Source organism: Anabrus simplex, chromosome 5, assembly GCF_040414725.1.
Source record: "Anabrus simplex isolate iqAnaSimp1 chromosome 5, ASM4041472v1, whole genome shotgun sequence".
NCBI lineage: Eukaryota > Metazoa > Arthropoda > Insecta > Orthoptera > Tettigoniidae > Anabrus > Anabrus simplex.
Genome location: NC_090269.1, coordinates 402,112,263 through 402,137,370, shown reverse-complemented (window position 1 = coordinate 402,137,370; position 25,108 = coordinate 402,112,263). Strand labels below are relative to the sequence as shown.

The window sequence follows — 25,108 nt, the reverse complement described above, 5'->3', positions numbered from 1 at the left end:
AGCAATCTGATGAAATGTCGGGCCAAGGTAGCAGGCAGATGTGTACTGATGAGATTTTAGCTATTAACTGACATTTACTGGTGACATTTGGAACAACAGCAAGGCAAAATGTGGTCGTCTGTCATCTGCTGACCAGGAAGAGAGCTACAGGTATACTGTTTCATTGAGAAGAATGAACGGGGATTGTCTAAGGACTGTGCCAGGAGGGTACAAGGAGCCATAAGAGAAACTGTTTTCTTTTGTAAAACTTGTTCTAGGAACTCAGGACGTCACCCAGGGAACTGTTAAAAAAATTATCACACCCTGAAGTTATTTAAATAGATACTTGAATGCCAAATACTCCTTACATTTGAGAATTTATAATTTATTAATTATTGTGTATGCATGACCAAACGCTACTGTTCCGTTAAAAGTAAACTTGGAATTGGCGTAGAATGAGGTGTGTTATTGCTTGGAGCCCAAAGGGTTAATGGAGTGGTTTCCTGTTGCCTTCTACATCCAACACTGTTGACAAAATCATGCTTGTTCACTTGACTTTCCAAAGATAAAAGAGTGCCCTGATCCTCTTCATGCTCCTCCCCCTTCCTAAAAGGCTGGTGATGACATGGAGGGGAGGGGAACAACTTATTCTGGGAATTACTCTTTCCTCATTTAATTGCCTTTTACGACAGGCAGAGAGTACTGTGGGCCTGTTGTCTTTCTTTCTTTCTTTCAAGACTCCCTCAAGTACTGAGGCTACCCCTAATGGACAGAGCATACTAAAAAAGCACTGTTAGATAGAGTAAAATACAGAATCAAACCTACACCCTTATTACAGAAAAAACATATAGAAAGAAACCCTACTTGACAAGAATCCCAAAACACAAATTAGTTGGTTCATCGAAGTGAAAAAGGATTTAGCAGAAATAAAGATTACAATTTGCAATAGGATTAGAATATTGCAGGGGTGTTCAGTAAAAATACAGGAAACGTGCAACTCTCTGGTTGGATGAAAGAAGAAAAGAACACAGTGAAAGGATGACGAAATACTGGACAGACCAAAAATCAAGGAAGGAGACAAAAATATAAGGAAGTTATTTTATGTGGTCCATATATGGTTGAAATCGAATAAAGAAGGAGAAGGACAAGAAGAAGAAGAAGAAAGAGAAAAAGTACACAAACCACACCATTTCACCATTTAAATAAAATCATTTCAAAGTTAAAACTACACATAACTGGTTATCACTCTGAAAAACAAGGTATATAAGTCATTAATCCAATTATCAGTTATTAAAAATAATCAGCATATTCTTTCATAACCAGAAAAAGAATAGAATAGTGGTAGCAAAACAAGCCTTCCAAAATAAAAAATAAAACATTGCTAAACAACCATCTCAGTTTGGAGATGAGAAAATCATTTCTCAAGACCTTTGTTTGGAGTGTGCTACTGTATGGGTGTGAAACCTGGACATTAGGGAAACAGGAAGAAACAAACCTTGAGGCTGCTGAAATGTGGTTTTGGAGAAGAATTACAAAAACAAGTTGGACAGATTAAAAAAACAAATGACTTTGTTATAAAGAAAGAGGATCGATGTTTATTAAATACGATAAAGAAGAGGAAAACTTCAAAAAAGGCTTTCACGGCCGCAGATCTTATAATCACAGCAATAGAACCAGCTTTTGGGTGGTTAGGCCGTGTGCATAATGCAGAGTTTCGTCCAGACGTGCCATTTGGACTCATCAGCTGGAATGGCACGCCCCTCCAGGACTCTGCATAGCAGAGGCAGACCAAACTGTGTGGCCCCGCCGAGTTAGCAAATCAAGTTTGCTAACCTGCTAAAGGAGAAAAGATTTCTCCGTTCAAAAAAATGCTCCCCCATTGGAGATACAACATCAAAAAAGGCTTTCACGGCCGCAGATCTGCAGTTTGGTCTGCCTCTGCTATGCAGAGTCCTGGAGGGGCGTGCCATTCCAGCTGATGAGTCCAAATGGCACGTCTGGACGAAACTCTGCATTATGCACACGGCCTAACCACCCAAAAGCTGGTTCTATTGCTGTGATTATAAGAGGAAAACTCTTCTCCAAACCATCATTGAAGGTAAAGTACTGGGAAAGAGATCCAGGGGATGACCCAGAAATGATAGACAAAATTATATGTAAAAAGGAAAATGGAGAAAACAAGAAAAACCATGAGAAGAAAGGAAATCTCTGAACGTAGTGAAGTTGTAACATTTATGCATTTTGGAAATCAAGTTTTTAAAATCGCTAATACATTTAAGAAATTTCAACCCAAAACAGCATTTAGAACCAGAAATAAAATATCAGAACATATATAGAATGCACATAGTATCAACAAATGTCTACACCAATTCAGGAGTATATAGACTCACTTGTGATGACTGCAAAATGTTTTATATAGGAAGGACTGACCGAGCCTTAAATCAAAGATATCAAGAACATTTCAAGGCAATAAAGTACAACAAATATTCAGCTTTTTGAGGAACACATTTATAGCAATAATCTCAACTTTTTAGGGATCGAAAAGGACATGAAATTAATCGTTAAAGTTAATTATGGATTTGAATTAAAGACTCGGGAAAACATTGAGATATTCCTGGTGCAATTAACGGAACCTGATAAAATTGTAAATGAAACAGTCTCATGCAACATATTGTTCACAACCTTGAGGTGACATATTATCATGTGCTTGCAGCGTGCACCGTACTTAAAGCTGAACATTTGTCTAATACTAGATCAACAGCCTGAGCATGAGAATAAGCCAGCCCTTCCTATGGTATGTTATATATATTTTTTACATCATTATTAAAGTTTATATTTACTGTGTGCATACTTTTACACTTGTTTTTTCTTTTTCTTATTTTACAGTTGATCTCAACAGAACTTCATTTTAACTGTTTAAAACTGATTTCAACTAATTGGGACAGCACACTCATGTGAAATCAAAGGTTTTAAAATAATTTAAACACTGATGTGGATCTCAGAGTCCGAAAACCGATTTTGAAGTAAAATTTAGTGTGCTTGTACAACTGAATGTTGTTATAAAAATAAGCTTCATGTTATCTTAAAGGTTATTTGGAGACTTGGCTATTAGCAGTCCTTACAAAACACTTACACTACCAAAATGGGGGCATTAACAACGCATTACAACCATAAAGTTCACAAATGTATCTGTTAAGATAAACAGTATGTAAAAACCAGCATTATAGATGAAGCTCCAACCTCAAAACGTATCAACTGACTGCAGTATGGCTTCCTTGACTTCATTGGACTTATAATAATGCCATATTTCCTGAAAAATTTTACAATTAATTTTGAAATTGTGGTATTTTCTGCAAGAAAGTAATTTAATAATTTCCCGATGTAATATATATATTCATCATCATCATCATCATCATCATCAATTTTCCACTCCAGTTGCCCGGGTGTGGTTTACGAGCACTCTCCACTTCTGTCTGCTCATGTACCACTCTTCTCTCAAGATGACATCCCAGCTGACTCCTCTTGTTCCTATGTCCTCTTTCACTTGGTCCAGCTATCTCTTCCTAGGTCTTCCTACTGGTCGTTTTCCGGCCACAACTGTGTGTAGCCACTGCTTTGCTGTCCTTCTATCGTCCATTCGTTTGACATGGCCAAACCATTTCAAATGGGCCCTTGTCACTTTTTCATTCAGGGATGGGTACACACCAGCTTCCTCCCTTATTCTTTCATTCCTTACGTCCCTTTTTGTCTTCTGTACCATAGTTCGTAGGAACTTCATTTCTGCGGCTTGTAGTTTGCTATCAACTTGTTGGGTTGTTGTGCAGGTTTCTAGGCCATATGTTATTATGGGGGTGAAGTATGATTGGAATAGAATCTGTTTTGATCTTAAGGGAACTTGTTCGTTCCAGAGGAGGTTCCGAACTTGATGGTAAAACTGAGCTGATTTTTGAATGCGGTTGTTAATCTCATGCTGTATTCTGTTATCACTTGAAATGATGCACCCAAGATATTTATATTGGTCTACTGTTTCCAGCTGTGTACCTTCCAGCATTATTTTTCCTTTCTTCTTCTGCCTGTTGACATAGTAACAGTTTTTGATTTATTTATTGTTAATCCGTGTGCTTTCAAATGTTCATTCCAGGTGTTCAGCCTCTCTTGGACTTCCTTCTCTATATTTCCCCACATTACTACATCATGTGCAAATGCAAATGCATTGATGTCCATATTGTTCTTCTGCTTAATTTCTTTCATGACTTCATCCATGACAGTGATAAAAAGTAAGGGTGAAAGGGTACTGCCTTGTTGCACTCCTTTAGTGGTTTGGAACCAATCAGAATTACCGTTTCCTATCTGTACGCAATTGCAGCAGTCTTTGTAAAGCATTTTAACTTTCTGGATAAGCCCTTTGGGTACATTTTTCTTTCTTAAGCATTCCCATATAGTCTTCTTTGGAACACTATCAAATGCTTTTTCGAGATCCAAAAACACTAGTGTTAAGATCGGTAGTAGATCGGTGTTCTCTGAATCCATATTGTTCTTCCTGTAGTTGTGGTTCTATTTTATTCCTTAGCCTTTTTTCAAGTATTTTCTCAAATATTTTCAAACCATGAGACAATAAAGTGATCCCTCTATAATTGCTACATTTCTTCCGGCTTCCTTTTTTGAAGAGAGGTATTATTATTCCCTTTTTCCAATCATCTGGGACTTTCCTATCCTTCCATATTGCATTAATTACTCTATGAAGCCACTGTATTCCTATTGCACCAGTTGCTTTGATCATATCTGCACTGACTTCATCAAATCCTGTTGATCTTTCTTTGGGCATACTATTAAGGGCCGTCTCTACTTCCTTCCATGTTGGCGGGCTCTCTTGGTCAGGCTCATCATTGCAGCTTAAACTGACCTGCGTGGTTACATCATTGGAGTCTTTCCCAGTACTTTTGTATAAATTATCATAATAGGATTTCATGATCTTCCTTATTTCTGTCTCTTCCCTAACTATGTTACCATCTGGTTCCTCTATTGCAATTATGTATTCATTGTCTCTTCTTATATTTTGTAGGTATTGTTCGATAAAGTAGTTTAGAATTAGCTTTGCTGTCTTGCTCTAGTTTATCTGTGAAATCAGTCCAAGTTTTCTGTTTTTCTTCGGCCAGAATTTTCTTTACTCATAGCTTCTGATCTCTGTATTTCTGCTGCAGTTCGTTTACTCTAGATTCATTCTTTTGACTTCCTTTTTGCATTTCTTTGTCTCTGGCTTTTCTGGTTTCATTTTTCGCTTTCACAGCAATCTTCACCCGATCGTTCCACCAAGGAGTTTCTTTTGCCTTCATTTTGCTATTAGTTTTACCACAAACTTCTACTGCAGCTCCGACAATGCTTTCTTTGAATCTAGTCCACTCGATATTGCCTTCTTATTATGCATCTGATGGTAATTTATTGGTCACTTTTTTTGTGTATTCAACTTGTTTCTCTGCCTTCTTTAGCTACCATGTCTTGATTTTTGGTTTCCTGTATTTCTGAGGTCTATAAATTTTGCTTTATTGTTGCGAGGAGAAGTCTGTGGTCACTGTCCAGGCTTTCACTTGGTATAACTCTGACATCACATATGGTCTTTCCTGCTTCATTGTCTGATATAAAATAATCTATCAGAGTTATCTCCATTCCAACTGTATCTTGTTAGTTTAGGACTTAGCTGCTTCTGAAACCAACTGTTGTTTATTCTCAAGCAATTCCTTACACATAGATCTAGAAAACTTTCTCCTTCTGGGTTCCTGTCTCCATAACCATGTGGACCTAGTACATTTTCATATCCAAGCCTGTCTGATCCAACTTGAGCATTTAGATCTCCCATTACTATAATATTTTCCTCTCTTTTTATAGCTTCTTCTAAATCAGTTCGGAATTGTTCTTTTTCCTCTTCGTTACAGCCAGTCTGTGGGGCATACACCTGGACTACTGTCAGCACACTCTTGTTAAGAGAGATGTTCAACTTAATAATTCTTTCATTAACATATATTACCTCAATGATGACATCAATGTCCTCTCTTAATATAAAACGTACACCATTTTTGGCTTCTGTTTTATTTCCATTCCAATGTAATTTGTATCCTTTTCTTAGCTTTCTTGTTCCTTTTTTGCATAATCAATACCTAGCCCAGATTAGCATCCTTAACTTGGTCTTCATTCAGCTCAAATATTAGTGTTGAAATAAATATTATTGATAGTATTGGTGAATGTTAATATCTCTTCTTGTTCAGGCACAAGAATAACATCTCGAAATTGCACAGAGCATGATTGGTTGATAGACAACATTTAATGTTGATATGATTTATTTTGTCGTTTTATGGAAGTGAATCAACATTTCAGCTATATTTATTGTAATTTTCTGTAGTATGGACAAATGCTGCACAATATAAGAGTCCAAGACACTGTTGCATTATACCATACTTACAATTGTTTCAGTTGTGAATTCCGAGTGAAGAAGGAGGGATGGGGAGGAGGTGGAACTCGTCAGGTAAAGTTCATGGCCGCTCCCTCTGGTGACTTAGCCTTGCTGAAATCTACGGGAAAGACTCTTACAGTTACTATTGGCCATGGCTTACCTAGTAATTCCAGTAAGTCATATTTTATGTTCCTATATATTTCAAATGTAATGACTTAAGAAGATGTGGTAGTTTTAATAGTGTCTTTCTCAATATATTTTGAAGATGCTTGGTTTATTCATTAATTAGTTCAGAGTCAACAGCCCTAAAAAGGGAACTCCTTGGATTAGAACAGACAGGTTTAAATGAAACTTGAGTGAATGGTTGATTAACATATCCTAAATTTAATGAAATTTAGAAATGAAACTGGACTAAGGCAGGGGAGTGTGCTGTCACCTCATTTGTTTCTAAGGGTTGTGGATGAAAATGTTAAGGAAACAAAAGAAGCATATGGGAATAGGAAGATGAAGTTATTACTATGAAGGTTGATCAAATATAAACAGGATTTTTGATCCTGAACATCAACAGTCGGTAGGACTTGCCCCGTGCTTCTGCATTTCTTAGGCAGGACTGTTAGGAGTGGGGAGAGCATGCTGGTAGATATTTTCCACCGTTTTGTCAGTAACGCTCACGATGTTGGTGCAACAGTTGCACCTCCACTGTGCAACGCATAATTAAAAAATTTCTTGCTCTTGAAGGAGTTACAGCGGCGGAAATTTGCCAGAGATTGACTGCACAGTTCGGTGATCAGATTTTGTCAAGGACGCGTGTGTTTGCCTGGCATAAAAAGTTCAAGGAAGGACGAGAATGTGTGGAAAATCAGCAACACGTTCGCCGTCCTCGGACCAGCATTACAGACGAAAACATTTGTGCGGTTAAAGACATTTTTGATGACGATCGACGGGCGACAGTATCAGAAATTGCAAAACAAGTCGGAATCAGTTATGAGAGCTGTCAAGCAATCATCACAATCGACCTACAGTTCCATAAAATGTGTTCCGGATGGGTTCTTTGCTTTTTGACCAAAAATCTGAAGTTGAGACGTTTGGAGGTCTATCAGAGGCTTACAGCAAGGTTTGCGGAAGAAGGTGATGCATTTTTCAGTTGGATCGTCACCTGTGACGAAACATGGGTCCACCACGACACTCCCGAATCCAAGCAAGCCAGTAAGGAGTGGCGGAGGAAAGGGGAGGCAGCACCAGTGAAAGCTAAGACTCGACTGTCAGCTGGCAAGGTTTTTGCAGCCGATTTTTTTATCGGTGAGGCATTTTGCTGATTGATTTTTTGCATGAGTGATGCACAATCAATGCTGCTTACTACTGTGAGCTGTTGAACAAGGCGAGGGTTGCATATCGCCGCAAAAGACAAGACCGACCGATTCGACAGGTCATCCTCCTCCACGACAATATGCAGCCCCATTCTGCAGCTCTAACTGTCTCCAAGCTACAGGAAATGCACTGGACTACACTTGATCATCCTCCTTACAGCCCGGACTTATTGCCCTGCAATTTCCATTTGTTCGGACCGCTTAAATAAGCTCTAGGAGGGCAATGATTTGAAGATGATGGGAGTGTGGAAGACTTTGCAGAGATAAGTTTTTTACGACGAGGGCATCAAAAAGCTGCCCATACGCTGGGACAAATGCATTTCCAAAGCAGGAAACTATGTGGCAAATAAATTGTAATTGCCTTGTGTTTTTCAATAAATGAATTTAAATAAAAAATAAAATCCTGTTTATATTTGATCCTGCCATGTATTTGCAGATGATATTGTGGTCTGGGGAATGACCAGCAAAGAAGTATAAGAAAAACTTGGTGTGCTGAATGAGAAAATTGAAAAGTATAGTATGAAAACTAATGCAGAGAAAAGTAAGATCATGGTGATATCAAGAGAATAAAGACAAGAGAAAGGCAGTGAGAAATTTGGTGGTCAAAGCATTGAAATTGTTGAGTTTCAATTACCTAGGAGTGAATTAATGCAGGATACAATGTTGGGAGACCTAGAACAAGGTGGATCAATTTGATAAAGAGGGGTGCAAGAAGAAGGAACCTGGACTGAGACAAAATGATGAAAGAAGACAGGAAGGTGGAGAAGTGCTCTAAATGCTCCAATCCGGTAGGAGCTGAATAAAGGGAAAGGGGAATGGTGATTCTAAATTTAATGGTAATAATAATTTTGCCATATAATCAGTGTAGTATTTTAATTAATTGCTAAAAGATAGCTGTGCGGCTCAGAACAGTTAGCGCATGCACTGTAAAAATACACTGTTCTATGATATTTGTATTTTAATGTTACTTAAAATATTTAAAACTGAAAATCAAATAGTCTTCAACATGAACAGAATTTCATGATCTACAAATGTATTAAACTGACTCTTACAGTATATGAGTATATCAAAATAATAATAATAATTTTGTGTGGCTATTTCTAGCCTGGTGCTGCCCTTGTAGGCAGACCTTCCATTGAGGGTGGGCAGCATCTGCCGTGCATCGGAACTGTGTGTTTTTGTAGTGAAGGATAGTGTTGTGTGGGTGTGTGAGTTGCAGGGATATTGGGGATAGTACAAATACCTAGTCCCCAAGCCAAAGGGAATTACTGGGGGCCGATGACCTTCGATGTTAGGCCCCTTAAAACAACAAGCATCATCATCATCATCAAGCAAAGGAAATTACCATTTGAGGTTAAAATCTTCGATCTGCCCAGGAATCGAACACTGAACTGAAAACGACTATGCTGACCATTCACCCATGGAGCTGGACAGTATATCAAAATATTAGGGTTTTAATATTTCTGTATCACTTGTAATACAAGGTAAATGTTATGCAGTTTGAAATCTTGGTCATCGATCCATAAACGTACATGCTATTAACACATTGACTACCAGCTCCGCAGTGGGTTATTTAAACCTCCAGCCCAGCCTTTTTAAATCCCCTCATCTCTTTAGTGCACTATTTTACATGAAATATTACTGTATGAAAACAGTATATCCTATCAGGATTCCCCTCGTAATGACTGCTGTCATTAAAGTGCAAGAATGACAGTATTTTTTTCAAACCGGGTTCGTGCCATGGTTTTTGAAAAAATCGGTGAGCCAAAAATAGTGTCCTCTATCCAGTACATTTTCAGATCTGGTTTTTGAATTTTTTCCGGTTACAGACATTAGTCCTAAAACTTTTTCATCTCATTTATGTCGACCGGTTTCCATGTCTGAAAAATAGAATAGGCCTATTTAGTGAATGGACATGGTGCTGCGCTAAATACTTGTTCTGAGTGAAGGTTTATCTGATGGCATACATATTCAAGGAAATCGTTATTTACAAATAAATTGGCAAAAGACACAATTTTGTTTCAATTTTCAATGTCAACATTTAATCCTACCCGAGCAATAGGACAGATATGTTCGGTTAATGAATGTGCTGAATTTCACTTCGCCCAGAATCTGGTATATCATCATCAGAATTGCTTTCGCTATCACTGAAATCAGGGATGAGTTCATCACCAGAATCATCGTTCAATAGTATATCTTCAATTCCTCACTTCATATGCTGTGTTTGTAACTCCTCATGTTATTGCGACACAATAACTCACTTCATTACACACCCTCACAAGAATACCACGACTGGCTTAGGTCCATGTTTACTCAAAGAAAAAAGAAAGAAAGCAGTGGAATGTACCCTCTGTTCAGGAAGTCAAGGTGAGGGACTGTTCATTTTTTTTTTTTTTTTTTTTTTTTTGCTATGGGCTTTACGTCGCACCGACACAGATAGGTCTTATGGCGACGATGGGATAGGAAAGGCCTAGGAGTTGGAAGGAAGCGGCCGTGGCCTTAATTAAGGTACAGCCCCAGCATTTGCCTGGTGTGAAAATGGGAAACCACGGAAAACCATTTTCAGGGCTGCCGATAGTGGGATTCGAACCTACTATCTCCCGGATGCAAGCTCACAGCCGCGCGCCTCTACACGCACGGCCATCTCGCCCGGTACTGTTCATTTTTATGCCATTTATGGTTTTACAACACAAACTACGACTTTGTACGAATTTAGCGCTAAATTCGAAACAACGTTCACATGGGGCCGATGACCCCTTAAAATAACAAGCATCAGCAACGTTTACATTGCGCGACCTTTAACGCCTTAACTTGGATATGGTCTCGCACATAGGCTGCTCTTAAACACCTTAACGCATCTACGGGAGTGAATGTGTTAAGCTCTTAAGCAAGGAACTCAGCTTTTCTAAACCTCACCCTCATGGGGAGCAGTTTTTCCACATAATATAAAACATTCTACAGCAGTCTGAGGTGGTTTATATCTTCTATTTTGGCTCTTAAGATCATAAACATTATTTAATTTGTAAAATACCATTAAAAATATGAAAAGTGTTGCAATTTTAATTTTGTCATATGTGAGGATAAAAACAACATATCTCTCACTTTTCAAATAACTTTTTACTTTCATTCTACAGTTGCTTTCTTTTGCACTTTCTAACGCACCTGGTAAAGTTGATTAATTAATGATATGTCTGGTGAAGGAAGAGTACAGAGATGAAGAAACTATGGTCATCAGTCATAGTGACATAATCTAATGAAACCTTTCATTCCACACTGTTCGACATAGCGCGCATAGGGAAACTGTGAAGTAAGGAATCTAGAATTTTTTATTTTTTTGCTATTGGTGTAACGTCACACCAAACACATTGAAGAATGTTCATGATGCAAGGATAGGAAATGGCTAGGATTGGAAAGAAAGCGACTTTGGCCTTAATTAAGATACAATCCCAGCATTTGCATAGTGTGAAAATGGGAAACTACGAAAACCATTTTAAGGGGTACTGATGGTGGGAGTTGAACCCATCACCTCCCAAATGCAAGCTCACAACTATGTGATCCTAACTGCACAGCCAACTCGCTTAGTAGATAAAATATTCATAGTACATCCTAATGGATATCGATATCCTAATGAAAATCCTCAGAATTTTCACTTTTCTTACTGCCTAGTTAGGTGCTTCAAGTGCATAGATCACGAAGCATTTCTAGCAGTCATATAGAATACTTCAATCAATCAATCAATCAATCAATCAATCAATCAATCAATCAATCAATCAATCAATCAATCAATCAATTAATCACCACTGATTTGCATTTGACGTACTGTATACATTTTTTTCTATTGGTTTTACGTTGCACAGATACAGATAGGTCTTATGGCGACAATGGGATAGGAAAGGGCTAGGAGTGGGAAGGAAGCGGCCGTGGCCTTAATTAAGGTACAGCCCCAGCATTTGCCTGGTTTGAAAATGGGAAACCACAGAAAACTATCTTCAGGGCTGCCGGCAGTTGGACTCGAACCCACTATCTCCCGGATGCAAGCTCACTGCTGCGCATCCCTAACTGCTCGGCCATCTCGCCTGGTACTGGATAAATAAATAAATGAATAAAAAATAAACAAATGAATGAATGAATAAATAAATAAATAAATAAATAATATTATAATAATTTATTAACTGCTAATAATGAAAACAAAGATTTTTATAAGGCATTCAAATGAAAATTAGAGTTTAAAAAAATAATTCACCACTACTATCGGCACTTCTTATCTCTTGCACTCAAGTTATATGGCATGCAATTGAATAACCCTATTTCAGCTTGTGTTGGAGAACTTGAGCTCGCAGTATTCTCTAAACACACTGATTCATCGTCATTAGTTAAAATTTCTGCTCTAAATAAGCCATCTCCATCAATCTTTTGCAGACAGCATCACTGGGTGGATCTTGGAGTCTTTTTGTCACATTCACACTAAACACACTTAAAAACTAATGTTCATGCTACGGAAATATCACTACTTTTTAAAATAACCTTCAGAGCTAGAGAGTAAGGGTGTATTCTGCCCGAAGGCAGGTCCGGACCTCCGCAGAGGTGTGCCTGAGCTGGAGTTTACGTGCGGCAGGGTGGCCAGTTCCTTTCCGCCCCTCCATTCCCTTACCCATCACCAACAGCACGTGGCAACCCATCCAAATCTTGACCACACCCATTGTTGCTTAACTTCGGAGATCTCACGGGATCTGGTGTTTCAACACGGCTACAAGCAGCAACGTATCTCACCATCAAAATATAATTCACTCATCACCACATTAACAAATGCTTAACGAGGCATGACTTTGCAAGTCAAATGTGGACTTAGATCCTCCTTGCGTGATGCAGCTACTGCTTCAAAAAACTTGGTGAATTCCCTGGCAGATAGCAGCCATGAACAAAGTTGAACAAATTTCTAATATATCTCATCTTTAAAATTTCAGCTTGATCTGGTGGATATTACCCGAATGTGATAACTATTAATTTATTTGCATCTAAGGAATTCTTTTCAAGAGACAGCTGTCTGAAAATTGGAGTCCAAAAATGTAGGATTCAGTGCATCAGAAGGGGAAACTGACTCAGGGCCTATGAAACTACCATGAATGAAGTAATCAGTTGTCTAAAGTATGATAAGATGTGGTCTTTTTGATAAAAGAGCCTTCGATATATCTTTCAGTCGTGGCAATCTATCAATACTTCATATCACAGCCTGCAAGTTCACATTGACCATCTGTACTCTAACGCTCCTCTTTGATAATTCAGGGTTATTGAAAAAGAAGGAACAGATTTCAAACAATTATTTCTTCCAAACTACAAAAGATAGAAACATGATTCCAACGTTCCTGGAAAGAGAGAGTTCAGTTTTCACTTTTGTAAGGTTTCAATATGAGCACCATGTGTTGCACGACAAATATCAAAATGGTGGCTCATTTCTTGCCACACACGAATCAGGTGGTCTCTAGTTATCGAATTCACATATTCAACAATTTGATGTCACAAACTTTCAAGAGTGTCAGGCATAGGGGGGATAAACACATGGTCTTTTACGTAACCCCACAGATAAAAATCACAAGGAGTGAGGTCTGGAGACCTGGGAGGCCACAGGCGATGAAGGTTATCTTCTGCTCCTCTTCTTCCTATCCAACATCCTGGATTGGTGTCATTTAGGTAACGTCGAACATGCCGAGAGAAATGAGGCGGGGCACCATCTTGCATGAAGATGAAGTCATCGGAATCATCTTCCATTTGAGAAAATAACCAGTTTTGAAGCATGTCTTGATAGGTTAGTCCTGTCACAGTTTTCTGCATGAAGAAGAAAGGTCCATAAACTTTCTTTACAGATTTGGCACAGAAGACGTTCACCTTCGGTGAATCTCTCTCATGTTCAATAACAGCCATAGTATTTTCACCTGCCCAAATTCTAACGTTATGCGGATTAACTTTACCGGGAAGATGAAAAGTGCATTCATCTGAAAAAATTAATTGTTCAGAAATATTGTCTTTTTCATGTCATCTACCATGCTAAAGCAAAAGTTGTACCTTTTCTTGTAGTCATCTGGATGCAATTTCTGCAATAACTGCAGTTTATACGATTTCAGGTGCAGATGGTGTTTCAGAACTCGCCATACCATTAGTTGAGGATTGTTAATTTCCTTGCTTCCTCGTGTTGTGGATTTCTTTGGGCTCTTTTCGTAAACTGCATGAATACACTCGACATTTTTATTTGATGTCCGTGGATGTCCCGTGTTTTTTTCCCTTTACAGATGCAGCCATCTTCTACAAACTTTTGATGCCACTGATAAATCTGCTTATGCTGAGGCGGTTGTTTATTAAACTGATGGTGAAAAGCACGTTGAACTCCAATAATGGACTCTAGTTTTGCTAATTGCAGCAAACAAAATGCTTCTTCCTATAATGTTGCCATTTGCTTACACTCCAACTGACAAGCACTAGCACGCTGCACGCAACATGGCCGGACACGACAAGCACCAGCGCCAATGCAGCCCGGCATTGGAACTTGCAACAGTGGCACTTTTACACGGATTGTTCAAATTTGAAAACTTTGACTGTCCAGGGATGTTGGAATTGTGGTTCTACCTTTTGTAGTTTGGAAGAAATAAATGTTTGAAATCTTCTTTTTTAATAACCCTGTATGTCTCTTAGTCATGGCCATCTATCAATACTTCACATCACAGCCTGCACGGTTGCTAGGTAACATCACGTCACAAGTTTTGTGTCGCTAATTTCAGATGACCTCCAGCCATAAGATACGGTTGTGCCAAAATATCACGTGGCATACCCACCAGGGAAGAGACAGTAGCATAGCATATGCCACATTTCCCACTGAATGGGTTAATACAATCTTTTATTAGCACCAACAAGGAAACTGTGTGATTTCTGTTCAGAATCACTCATTTTGTTCTGCTGTGGGCAGCTTTTGCAACAGTGGCAGGTGTGCAGTGATATTCTGATGTCTTAATGTTGATCTTCCTACCAAGTTCCATTGCAGTTATTTTTAATAGGACTGCCCATTTTGACATTGATAGGGGTCGTCACAAAATGCATGATAGAAGTGTATACTAATAACCGTGCAGGCTATGTCTTACAGCTGGCGGTCATCTGAAATTAGCAGTCGTTGATGGATGGTCATGACCGAGGCACATATTTATGATCATTTGATTTTTGCAAAGGGAAAAGTAGTTTCATTTTCTGGTTATATATCTCTGTGTTTTGGCAATTTTTTTCCATCTAGAATTAAATTGATGATTTTGTTCATGTAATTTAATTTTTAAGTGTTATTTTGGCTGCATTTCCATTTTCCCTACTTTTCTGGTATATCTTGTTTTAATTTAGGCTGTTTGATTTGAATTTTCGTGTTTGTTAATAGATATGAGAATGCAGTCTTTGTTTTATCCTGTTTTTCACAACTTAATTGGTTATTACTAACAAGCAGCAAAACTTTCTTCCTGACTTTCTGCCTTTTTCCTCTTCCTTCTATGTACTTTTTGGGTATACCTAAAAACAGAAATCTGATTATGAGTAGGAGGAAATGTACTGTAGTTTAATTGAAGAGTTGATGACGATGGTAATTGATCTGTCAGAGCAGATCCCTGGTGCTATTTGACAGGAGTAGATTATGTGCTGGAACCAGGTTTCATCTTTCACACTTTCTTGCTGGGCATTAAGTTGCAAATTTCAAGTACCGATTCTATATACAGTCGCTCAAAGAAAGGAATGAGCACAATCTTGATATGAGGTTTGGTTCTGTGCTTGAGAACTAAATAAGAAAGAAAGAAAGTAAAAATGTACCTGAAACTTAATTTCAGTCTGTACAAATATAAACAAATGGGAACACATCAGAAAGAAATAAAATGGGCCAGGGAGCCTTGTGTTAGCCATGTGGCTGTTGGTATTGTGTTTGAACTGACAATGTGGCAGTTGGGTGCTGACATTGGTTCAAAGCCTCCTAGTGAGCTGTTCTTTTTCCAACTTTATTATATTATATTGATTCCTCCTTGCTAGGAGGGCCACATCCCTCAACATTATCGTATGTGGATAGTATCATATTTTTTATGAGTACTTTTTACTCATTCCCTGGAGTCTTGTCCTACTGTGGTTAATGGCAGTATTTGGCCTGCCATGTGGTAAGCTGTTTCTATGCATTTAGCCCAATATTTCAGGGCTTCTTTCACTGAAGTGTTAGGTATCTCCAAGATACTAAATTTAATACACCGTTTGATTTTTCCTTATTTGAAATGCAGGGCATTATCATGGTCAAACAACCTTATTTCAGGTTTTTCAAAGGAAATCTGGAGTCGTACTGCTTCAGCTACTTCTTGTAATGGAGGCAGGTGATGTTGAGGTCATCTGCCATTAGGACTTCATCACCTTCAAAAGCAAGACATTCAATGTTCACTGCTTTGTATACAGTGCTCAATCTATTATCATTATTGGGTAGTCTATTTTTCCATTCACAGGTGACCTTTCAAGGGGCATGCTTGAAAAGAATGGATGAAAAAATAAATTGCCTTGATGAAAGCCAGTCCTAATTTCCCCATAAATTTCATATGTGGGTAGGTTTTGGTAAGAGTTTGTCTGATAATGGAATGAGTCTTGTTGTCCACTCCCCTCTCCTTGAGGATATCTAGAATAGTGGATTGATCAGTTGCATCCTAGATCTTCTTAAAATCAACAAAAATGCAAAGAGAGGTTATTTTGAGGAAATTGTTTAGTGAAAAGCTCTGTTCATTGCTGGAGCTGGTGTAGCAGAAGCCAGCTTGATATTCACCAATCTGCAGATCAACAAGGGAAGCTGTCTGAATCTTCTGCTGTGAAATTTGTGTTAAGGATGTCTTCTATCGCCAATCTTGTTTACTATGACCTTGGATTGTATGTTGAGAGAGTCAACGAATAGAAAGTGGGGCACTCAGTGGGGATGAAATAACCGATTGGAAGTACTGGGTTAGTATTTACAATTCTTGTATTTATTATCCACACCAGTTCAGTACATACATGTACTAATAGTAAGTTCAATACGGGTAAAAACATGAAATTGGTCTTATGCAATCTAATGCAAGAACTGGATTATGCGGATGTTTTCCGTCTTCTTACAGAATGTTTTTGGAACACAGAAATCAAACTGAATAACTTAAAAGTGGAAGCTAAGGAAGTAGGCTTGAATAACAAAAAGACCAAGGAAATGCGCATAAACCATTGTAACAATTGTAGCTTGACTCTTAGATGGGATGGATGTAGGAAGGGTTGAGGAATTTTGCTACTTAGGTCAGCCACAATGGAGGTGCTTTTAGAGATGATGTGAGCCATATAAATAAAGCCAAAGGAGCTTTTGCACAGTTAGGACTAATATGGATATGCCCTCACATTTGCATAAAACAAAGCTAGGAATATTCAACTCAAATGTTAAATCTGTTTTACTGTATGGAAGGAAGACCTAGAAAGTGACCAAAGACATTACTACAAGGTTACAGACGTTTATAAATCATTGCTTGAGGTACATTATGAGAATTTGGTGGCCAAAGACCATCTGAAACAAAGACCTTAGAGAGGCCACAAGTCAAAGTCCCATACAGCTAACAGATAATGAGGAGAAAATGGAGATTGAGCACATCCTGAGAAGACCACAAGAGAGTATCACAAGGCAGGCATTGAGCTGGAATCCATAAGGTAGTCACAGGCAAGGCAGACTGAGGATTGCCTGGAAAAGAACCATAGACAGAGAGATAGCTGGAGTCAACAGGACATTGGTGGTAGATTGAACAAGCTGGAGAAATTTCATCAAGGCCCTGTGTTCCACCTAGGAATCAAGGGAAACAAGTCAGGCTCAGTGCAATTTCGAAGTTCTTTTTGACAGGATTTTATAGGCAACTGGATGATAATGATGATGATGATGATGATGATGATGATGATTATTATTCATGCACCTTGATTCAGTTTTACTTGGTTTACTACCATCCTTCGGGTATAAACTTCTTAAGTACTTAAAATGATCCACCTGTGCCAGTTTTGTATCCCCTTCTCTTCCCTTTCCATTATGGTCTACTGGGGACCATGTGCTAAGTTCAGTTCCTCAGCCTTTGATGTTTCCTCCATAGAGTTAGTAAATGATTCACTAGAGGTAGCATTGGCGCCACCGTCTACGAGAGAATCAGTGTGATAGGAAAAACTTAAAACGGTCCACCTTTTCAATACAAAAATCAGTGTAGCGAGCGGAGCATGTTGAAATCACAGCTGTTTGGCAAAAAGCTCATTCCACCGTACTCATCAATGTTAAAACGGGGCCTTTTAAAACTGTGTGGATATACATAAGGTTTAAAATTCTTACATGTAAATATTCTCAGATACTACAGTATACTTGTGATGCTCCTCTCCAGTAAAAAAGAAAGCCCAAAGAGCATGGATACAGGATTAAATGCGTAATAAGAGGACGGTGTTCAGGTGCAGTTAAGTAACAAAAATCAATTTGCTGTTCATATTAAGTCTTCTAACAACATACGTTTAGAAGGAGGGCTCGTATATTTCGCTATTTTTTGTGTAAATGACCAGAAATTTGGTATAATTCTGCCCAACGTCCGAAAATGTCCTCTCTCGTACGAAGCGGATGAGCGAGATTTTAGGCCTAAAAACGTTGGCGAGATTTTGGGGTAGAGTAGACAAAATATTACCATCGCCGGTTTAGACCCAAGCTTTCTGAACCCAAGTTGGCAGGTTCAAGCCTGGCTCAGTCCGGTGATAGGCCCTACTTGATGGTGCTCAAATAAGTCAGCCTCTTGTAGCACATGAAGGAACTCCCATGGGGAAAAAATTCTGACACCTCAGCATCTCCGAAAACCGTGCAAGTAGGCCTACGTAGTGGGACGTAAAGCCATTATTATTATTATTATTATTATTATTATTATTATTATTATTATTATTATTATTATTATTATTATTATTGTTGTCGATGTTTTCTAAACGTCATTACAAGTGGAAATATGACTCTCGGTTGTGGTTTCAGCCTATTATGGAGTTTTTATTTAGCTTTTCCTGAAATGTATGATTCACTTTAAGATTTTAACTTGTAAAATAATTTCCGTTAATGGAAAGGGAGAGTGGTAAATTATATGATTGAAGAGAATTGAAAAAAAAAATACTTAGATTATTTTTTACAATTTGATTTACATCGCACTGACACAGATAGGCCTTACGGCGATGCTGGGTTAGGAAATAGAAGGAAGTGCCCGTGGGCTCAATTAAGATACAGCCCCAGCATTTGCCTGGTGTGAAAATGGGAAACCGCGGAAACCATATTCGGGGCTGCCGACAGTGTGGTTTGAACCCACTATTTCCCGAAAGCAAGCTTACAGTTGCGTGGCCCTAACCGCACCGCCAACTCGTTCAGTTAATAATACATTATGCTTGTATATAGTCCTATGTGACATTTAAAGGAATAATAATATTGATGAAAGTAAAAGACTCAGATGTTCACACGGTGTGGCATATCTAGTCTCTACATTGTAAAATAGGTCTTACGATGACTATAGGACAGGAAAAGGCTAGGAATGGGAAGAAAACGACTGTGGCCTTAATTAAGGTACAGCTCCAGCATTTGCATCATGTGAGAATTGGAAACCATCTTCAGGGCTTGCGACAGTAGGGTTGAAACCCACTATGTCCTGAATGTAAACTGACAGCTACGTGACCTAAGCCTGCAGCCACTAGCTCGGTATCACGCACATGGCCATTCAGTGAAAGGAAAATGTCATCCCTTATATTTCGTAAAACATTAATTTCAGTCTTCAAGGTAAGATCCAAAGAATCTCATTCACGCCGACAGGGATATCAGTCGTGAAGTTAGCCCAAGTAGGCCAATTCACATGACAATGAGTGTCATGCAAAGTATTATTTTATACGTACGGAAATAAATTTCACAGAAAATACCTGTGAAATGATATGCTATGGCCCTTTATGAACCTCTCTATGCAGCCATAAGCTGCACAGGAAACTGACATTTTCCTTCAAAGAAGTATATACTTCAATTTATCGGGAAGTTCCATTAGTGAAAGTGCCAAACAATCCAGCTTTTGCCAAACAGCATGCTCGTTCAACTTCGCACGCGACTGCAGCGCCAATGCTACCTCTAGTGTTTCATTTACTAACTCTATGGTTTCCTCTTTCTTTCTTTCCAATACTCCTTCATCCTTTCACTGTATTTCTTCTTTCTGTTCTCAGGCCACTTGGTACCAGTTTTCTTTCCCTTTTTGTCTTGGAATCCTTCCACATTCAATATTTTTTTTCTAAAAATACCTTTTTCCTTGATTTGTTCTTCTCATATATTATTTAGTTCCAAATCCATCTTGATCTTTTGAATCCAGGTTGTTGTTGACTTTTTTTTAAACATTTGATTTCATTAACTCTAAAGATGGATAGCAGAATCATTTTTCTTATTGTTTCTGTTATGTTTTCTATGTTCTGATAGATTTCCTTATTACTTCTTATTTTACACAATTCTGTACTTTTCATTGGACCCAATATTTTAGTACTAATTCTTCTTTCTAATATTTCAAGCTACCTAATCTGTAATTGAATACTGGGCATTCACTCACATATTGACATTCTGGTGTCATGACTGTATTCAAGTGCCTATTTAAGGCTTTTGCTGGCCCTGCAATGTAAGGGTAGTATGCCTGCCTTTTACCTGGAGGCCGTGGGTTTGATTGCTGGTCAAGTCAGGGATTTTTTAACCTAAATCTGAGGGCTGGTTCTAGGTCCATTCGGCCTGCGTGATTGCAATTGAGGAGCTATCTGATGAGATTGTGGCCCTGGTTCAAAAAGCCAAGAATAATAGCTCAGAGGAATTGTATGCTGACCACATGTTATCTTGTAATCTGCAGGCTTTCAGGCTGAGCAGCGGTTGTTTGGTAGACAAAGGTGCCACGGAGTTTGGTTTGTGTTTTAAGAGACAGACATGCTACCCCTAGACCATAGTGCTAGTTACGAGCATACAGTATCCTCCAACTTTATTTTATTTTCTCTCTGCGAAGGTTGAGTTTCATAGTTGTGGAATGAGTTCATGTTAATGGTTTGTTTGTTTGTTTGTTTGTTTGTTTGTTTGTTTGTTTGTTTGTTTATCTATTTATTTATTTATTTATTTCAGAACCAAAGTTTAAACAAGCTTCTATGCACATGTCTGTCAATCCAAACAATTCGGATTATCGTCCGCCATTGCCAACATCTGCTCGTCCAAACTTGCGCCCTTCAAACCCACCACCATCAACAACAGTGAATCAGGGAGGTGGCCGTCCAGTCAGACAAGCTCCTAGAGCACCACCTGGTGGCACCGTCCGTGGTCGTGCACCCAATACACCAACACCACCTCCTGGAGCACCACCTGGAATACCTCCTGGAATACCACCCTACGGCACTCTCCGAGGTCGTACACCCTTTACTGCAACACCACCATCTGGAGCCCCTCATGGTGGCACCATCCGAGGTCGAACACCTATCATACCACCACCACCACCTAGCGATCCAGCGCCTCCAAATCAGCCGATTGTACGGTCAGCTGTTAGACCACAGCCTGCAGGTAAGAAATATTTTTATGATTTTTACCTCAAAACTTATGATATTTTGTTGCTTGTTATTCATCATCCTAAGTAGAAATTAGCATGAACTGATGAGGAATTAAAATACTATTCTAGTTTACTCTTTACATTTTGGAAAACAATTAGTAGATCATCTATAGGGTTCAGATGTTCAGGAAACGTCATAGTTCTTTCTCTGTCTTCCGTTTTGGCTTTTGTTATAATTAAGCATGAATTGGATGTTTCTGAGCACATTTAGCTTTACTTTGTACAGCATATCAATGCATATTTTACTATTTTTTGTTGTTTTGATCATATTTCAGTCATATTAGTTGTTTAGGATCCTATTTTGGTTATATTTTGCACGAAAAAATATACTTTGAATATGATGTCCAATGTAGTTTGTGTAAATCTGTCTGTGGCATTGTGATGTAACTTGAAGCTTGGGCCTCAAAGCTGAATAGTTCCCACTGCTTGTATCTCGTTTAAGTTTATATAACTGATTTTAGAACAACTTCCTTTAGAGTAAGATTTGAGGCCCACTCACACTTACCGGAAGGGAGACTCGGAGAGGGGAATTTCTGAGAACAATTTCTCCTGTATGCGCATATACCTATTGGAAGTTTGCTTCGTCATTTGGACAGCTGATCATCAAAACCTGTCTGTATGTTGTGTGTGTGAAGCGTTGGCCCAGCCGAATGCAACTAGTGGATCACATGTTTTGTTGCATCCTGAAGATAAATTTAAAGTGCATTTTTGAATATGCATTGTGAAATTTCAACTGCTATTCAAAGGTACTGCTAAATAATGTACAATGTTTGTCATATAGAAGAGTGAACTTTTCAAATAATTGAATAAGTTTTTTGCAATTGATTTTTAACACAGCCTAGTTCAAACGTCTCTCAGGAATGTGATTATCCATAGAGGAAGCAGACACCACGTATGGCATGGACTCAATGCGATTGTTAAACACCCGAATACTTTATGGATGTTACCAAAATTAAATTCCGGCCGGAGAAGCTGAAGAAATAGTCTTGCCAAGCAATTTCCTCTTCTTCAGCATGGTGCTTTTCCTCTCCAGTAGGTGTAAGTGTGAGCTACCACAACTATTATACAGTAAAATATCTTCCTGCCTTCATGCTGTGTCTGCCTTCCGCTAGATGTGAGCAGGTCTTTGCACTGTGGGTAGTTACGTCCAACTACACTTGTGACTAGTGCCTAGATTACGTCTCCCCTTACCCTTCTTACAAACTCTAACAAAGACAGTTTCCAGGGCTTCACAATTATATTAACAGTGGTAGAGTTAACATCAGGATGCCTTAAGAAAAGTTTAGTGGAAGTATTAAATTAATAAATTATGTTCAAGAGTTCTGCATAAGGCTACTGAAAAATCCTCTTCTTTAAAGCGTGCAAAGTTAAAGTGAGTGCAATAAAGCATTTTAATGTCCAGCAGCATTGGGACACTGTTAGACACAAACAGAGTGTAAATCAGCAATCTGCTCAACAAAGTAGGCTGATACTTTTATTCGATTTAGCTATAGCTTCATCGTCCAAAGTTTCTGAGTTTTCAGAAAACCTTTGTGAGATGATGGTAGAAGCCAATAGCAAAAATTCCTCTCAATAAAGTAAACAATGAACATTTTGGTAACTTTTATGTTGGAGTATCTGACACATGCGATTCCAGAAGAAATAATGCTGAGAAAAAATTACTTTCCTTCATGTCACATTGCATAACAAAAATCAGAAGTAGTCTAGGTGACAATAGGATTTGGGTGTCTATTGATGAAAGTATGGATATTCCTGACAGATATGTTTCCAATGTTGTTATTGGGACTCTTTTCTGATCATTCTGGATATATACAGGGTAACCAAAAGTAAAGTTACTCAGTTTGATGGGTTATAGAGAGAGAATACTGGCATCTCCGTTCCACCACCTTCAACATGTGACACACATGATACATTTGGTCGTGGACATACCACATTCGGTACCTTTTCTGGTTGGATATCTACTAGCACGAAATCAATACACGTTGGGGAAAAGTCGAGGGTAGAACAAGTTAAAGAATGCACCACTAGGTGGTGGCATTGCCAAGGTTGTAGTTGTGGTAGCACACAGTATGCGTACCAGACAAGGGTGAACATGGTAATGGAAAGAAGAAGAAGAAGAAGAAGAAGAAGAAGAAGAAGAAGAAGAAGAAGAAGAAGAAGAAGAAGAAGAAGAAGAAGAAGAAGAAGAAGAAGAAGAAGAAGAAGAAGAAGAAGAAGAAGAAGAAGAAGAAGAAGAAGAAGAAGAAGAAGAAGAAGAAGAAGAAGAAGAAGAAGAAGAAGAAGAAGAAGAAGAAGAAGAAGAAGAAGAAGAAGAAGAAGAAGAAGAAGACTGGAACTGCTTTGCGCCATTATTGATGACTGAAATGACAATGGAGAAGCCCCATTTCTGGGCCTGGTTTATGTGAAATGATGAAAATATTTGAAGAAATGTGTGACATGGGTGTTGCCCCTGGAGGAGGACAGTGATCTGTTTCACCGCGAATTGTTGAAACCGTCGCTCTGGCTGTGACGGAATCGGCTGCAGGTAATCAACTGTCACCAAGCCGTGCTTGAGCTGTGTCACAGCAGCTGGACATTCTGCTCCACAGTGCATAAGGTGCTTCAAACAATTGAAACTACGTACTATATGACAGCTTTATTTTATTTATTGTGTAGCTTTTAGTGCCAGGAGTGTTCAGCGACATGTTCGGTTTGCCCAGTGCAGGTCTTCCTATTTGATGCCCACAGGCAATCTGCATGTGGGATGATGAAGCAGGGAAAGGTTTAAACCTGGTATTGACACATGGTTTACTCCTGTTGAATAACACCAAGTGGTCCGTTCAAGGCTTAATGTCTCTCTCTGAGGGGCAAATCACTATCAACAGCATCATATGCTCTTCAGCCTTTTGGCACTCAGTGTAGTGATTTTAAATTATGTACCACCACCTCTCCTACCCTGCTCCCCAGCATTCTGATAATGGCATTTTTTCCACCAGCGAAACTCAAACTCACTAACCATTGTGTCGGACCATATAGAATTGATGCCTTAAAGATCATGGCCCCCAGGTGGGCTAGTACAAATCAGCTAAAGGAGGGTGACCCGCAGAAATGTTTCAACGTCATGTTGAGTGTCCTTGCAAGATGAGGCACGTCTCGCCTTAACTGGCCAGGTGAACATGCACAATTACAGCATTGGTGGATCAACACCTCTAAACACTGTTTAAGAATCCTGCTGTGTAGTGAACGTGTTACTGTTTGGTGTGATTTTACAGTTCGCTTCATCATAGGTCCATTTTTATTTGACGAGAATGGAACTCTTGGACTGAAGACATGACGTTCTGTGACAAGCCAATGTTATTGTGATATGCTCCACCAACATGTCATCTCTGCTTCAAGAACACAATGCTTTGGACACAACTGCCATTTTGAGGGATGGGACACCACTATACATCATACTCCAGGTGCAAGAGCTTCTCTGTAACTCATTCGGAGATGACCGCATCATTGAGTAAGGTTTCCCAACACTGTGGCCACCCCAATCACTGGACCTGAATCCCTGAGATTTCTGGTTGTGGAGTTGAACATTTAGTGTAGTCTGTATGACATCCCATGGACCCACACATATCACGTGTGATATGTATCAAGTCTTGGGACGAATGTGCCAGTGCCTTAATTCCCTTACCATGGCA

General features: G+C 38.9%; 1 protein-coding gene across 1 annotated transcript in view; it reads left to right on the top strand.

The window, feature by feature from the left end:
• LOC136874177 (unconventional myosin-Ie) overlaps nt 1-25,108 on the top strand; it is a 458,144-nt gene that overhangs the window by 409,021 nt on the left and 24,015 nt on the right. The window contains exons 21-22 of the mRNA XM_068227689.1: nt 6,445-6,596; nt 20,966-21,394. Of these exons, the coding sequence (XP_068083790.1) occupies nt 6,445-6,596; nt 20,966-21,394 (581 nt within the window). The remainder of the gene's footprint in view (nt 1-6,444; nt 6,597-20,965; nt 21,395-25,108) is intronic.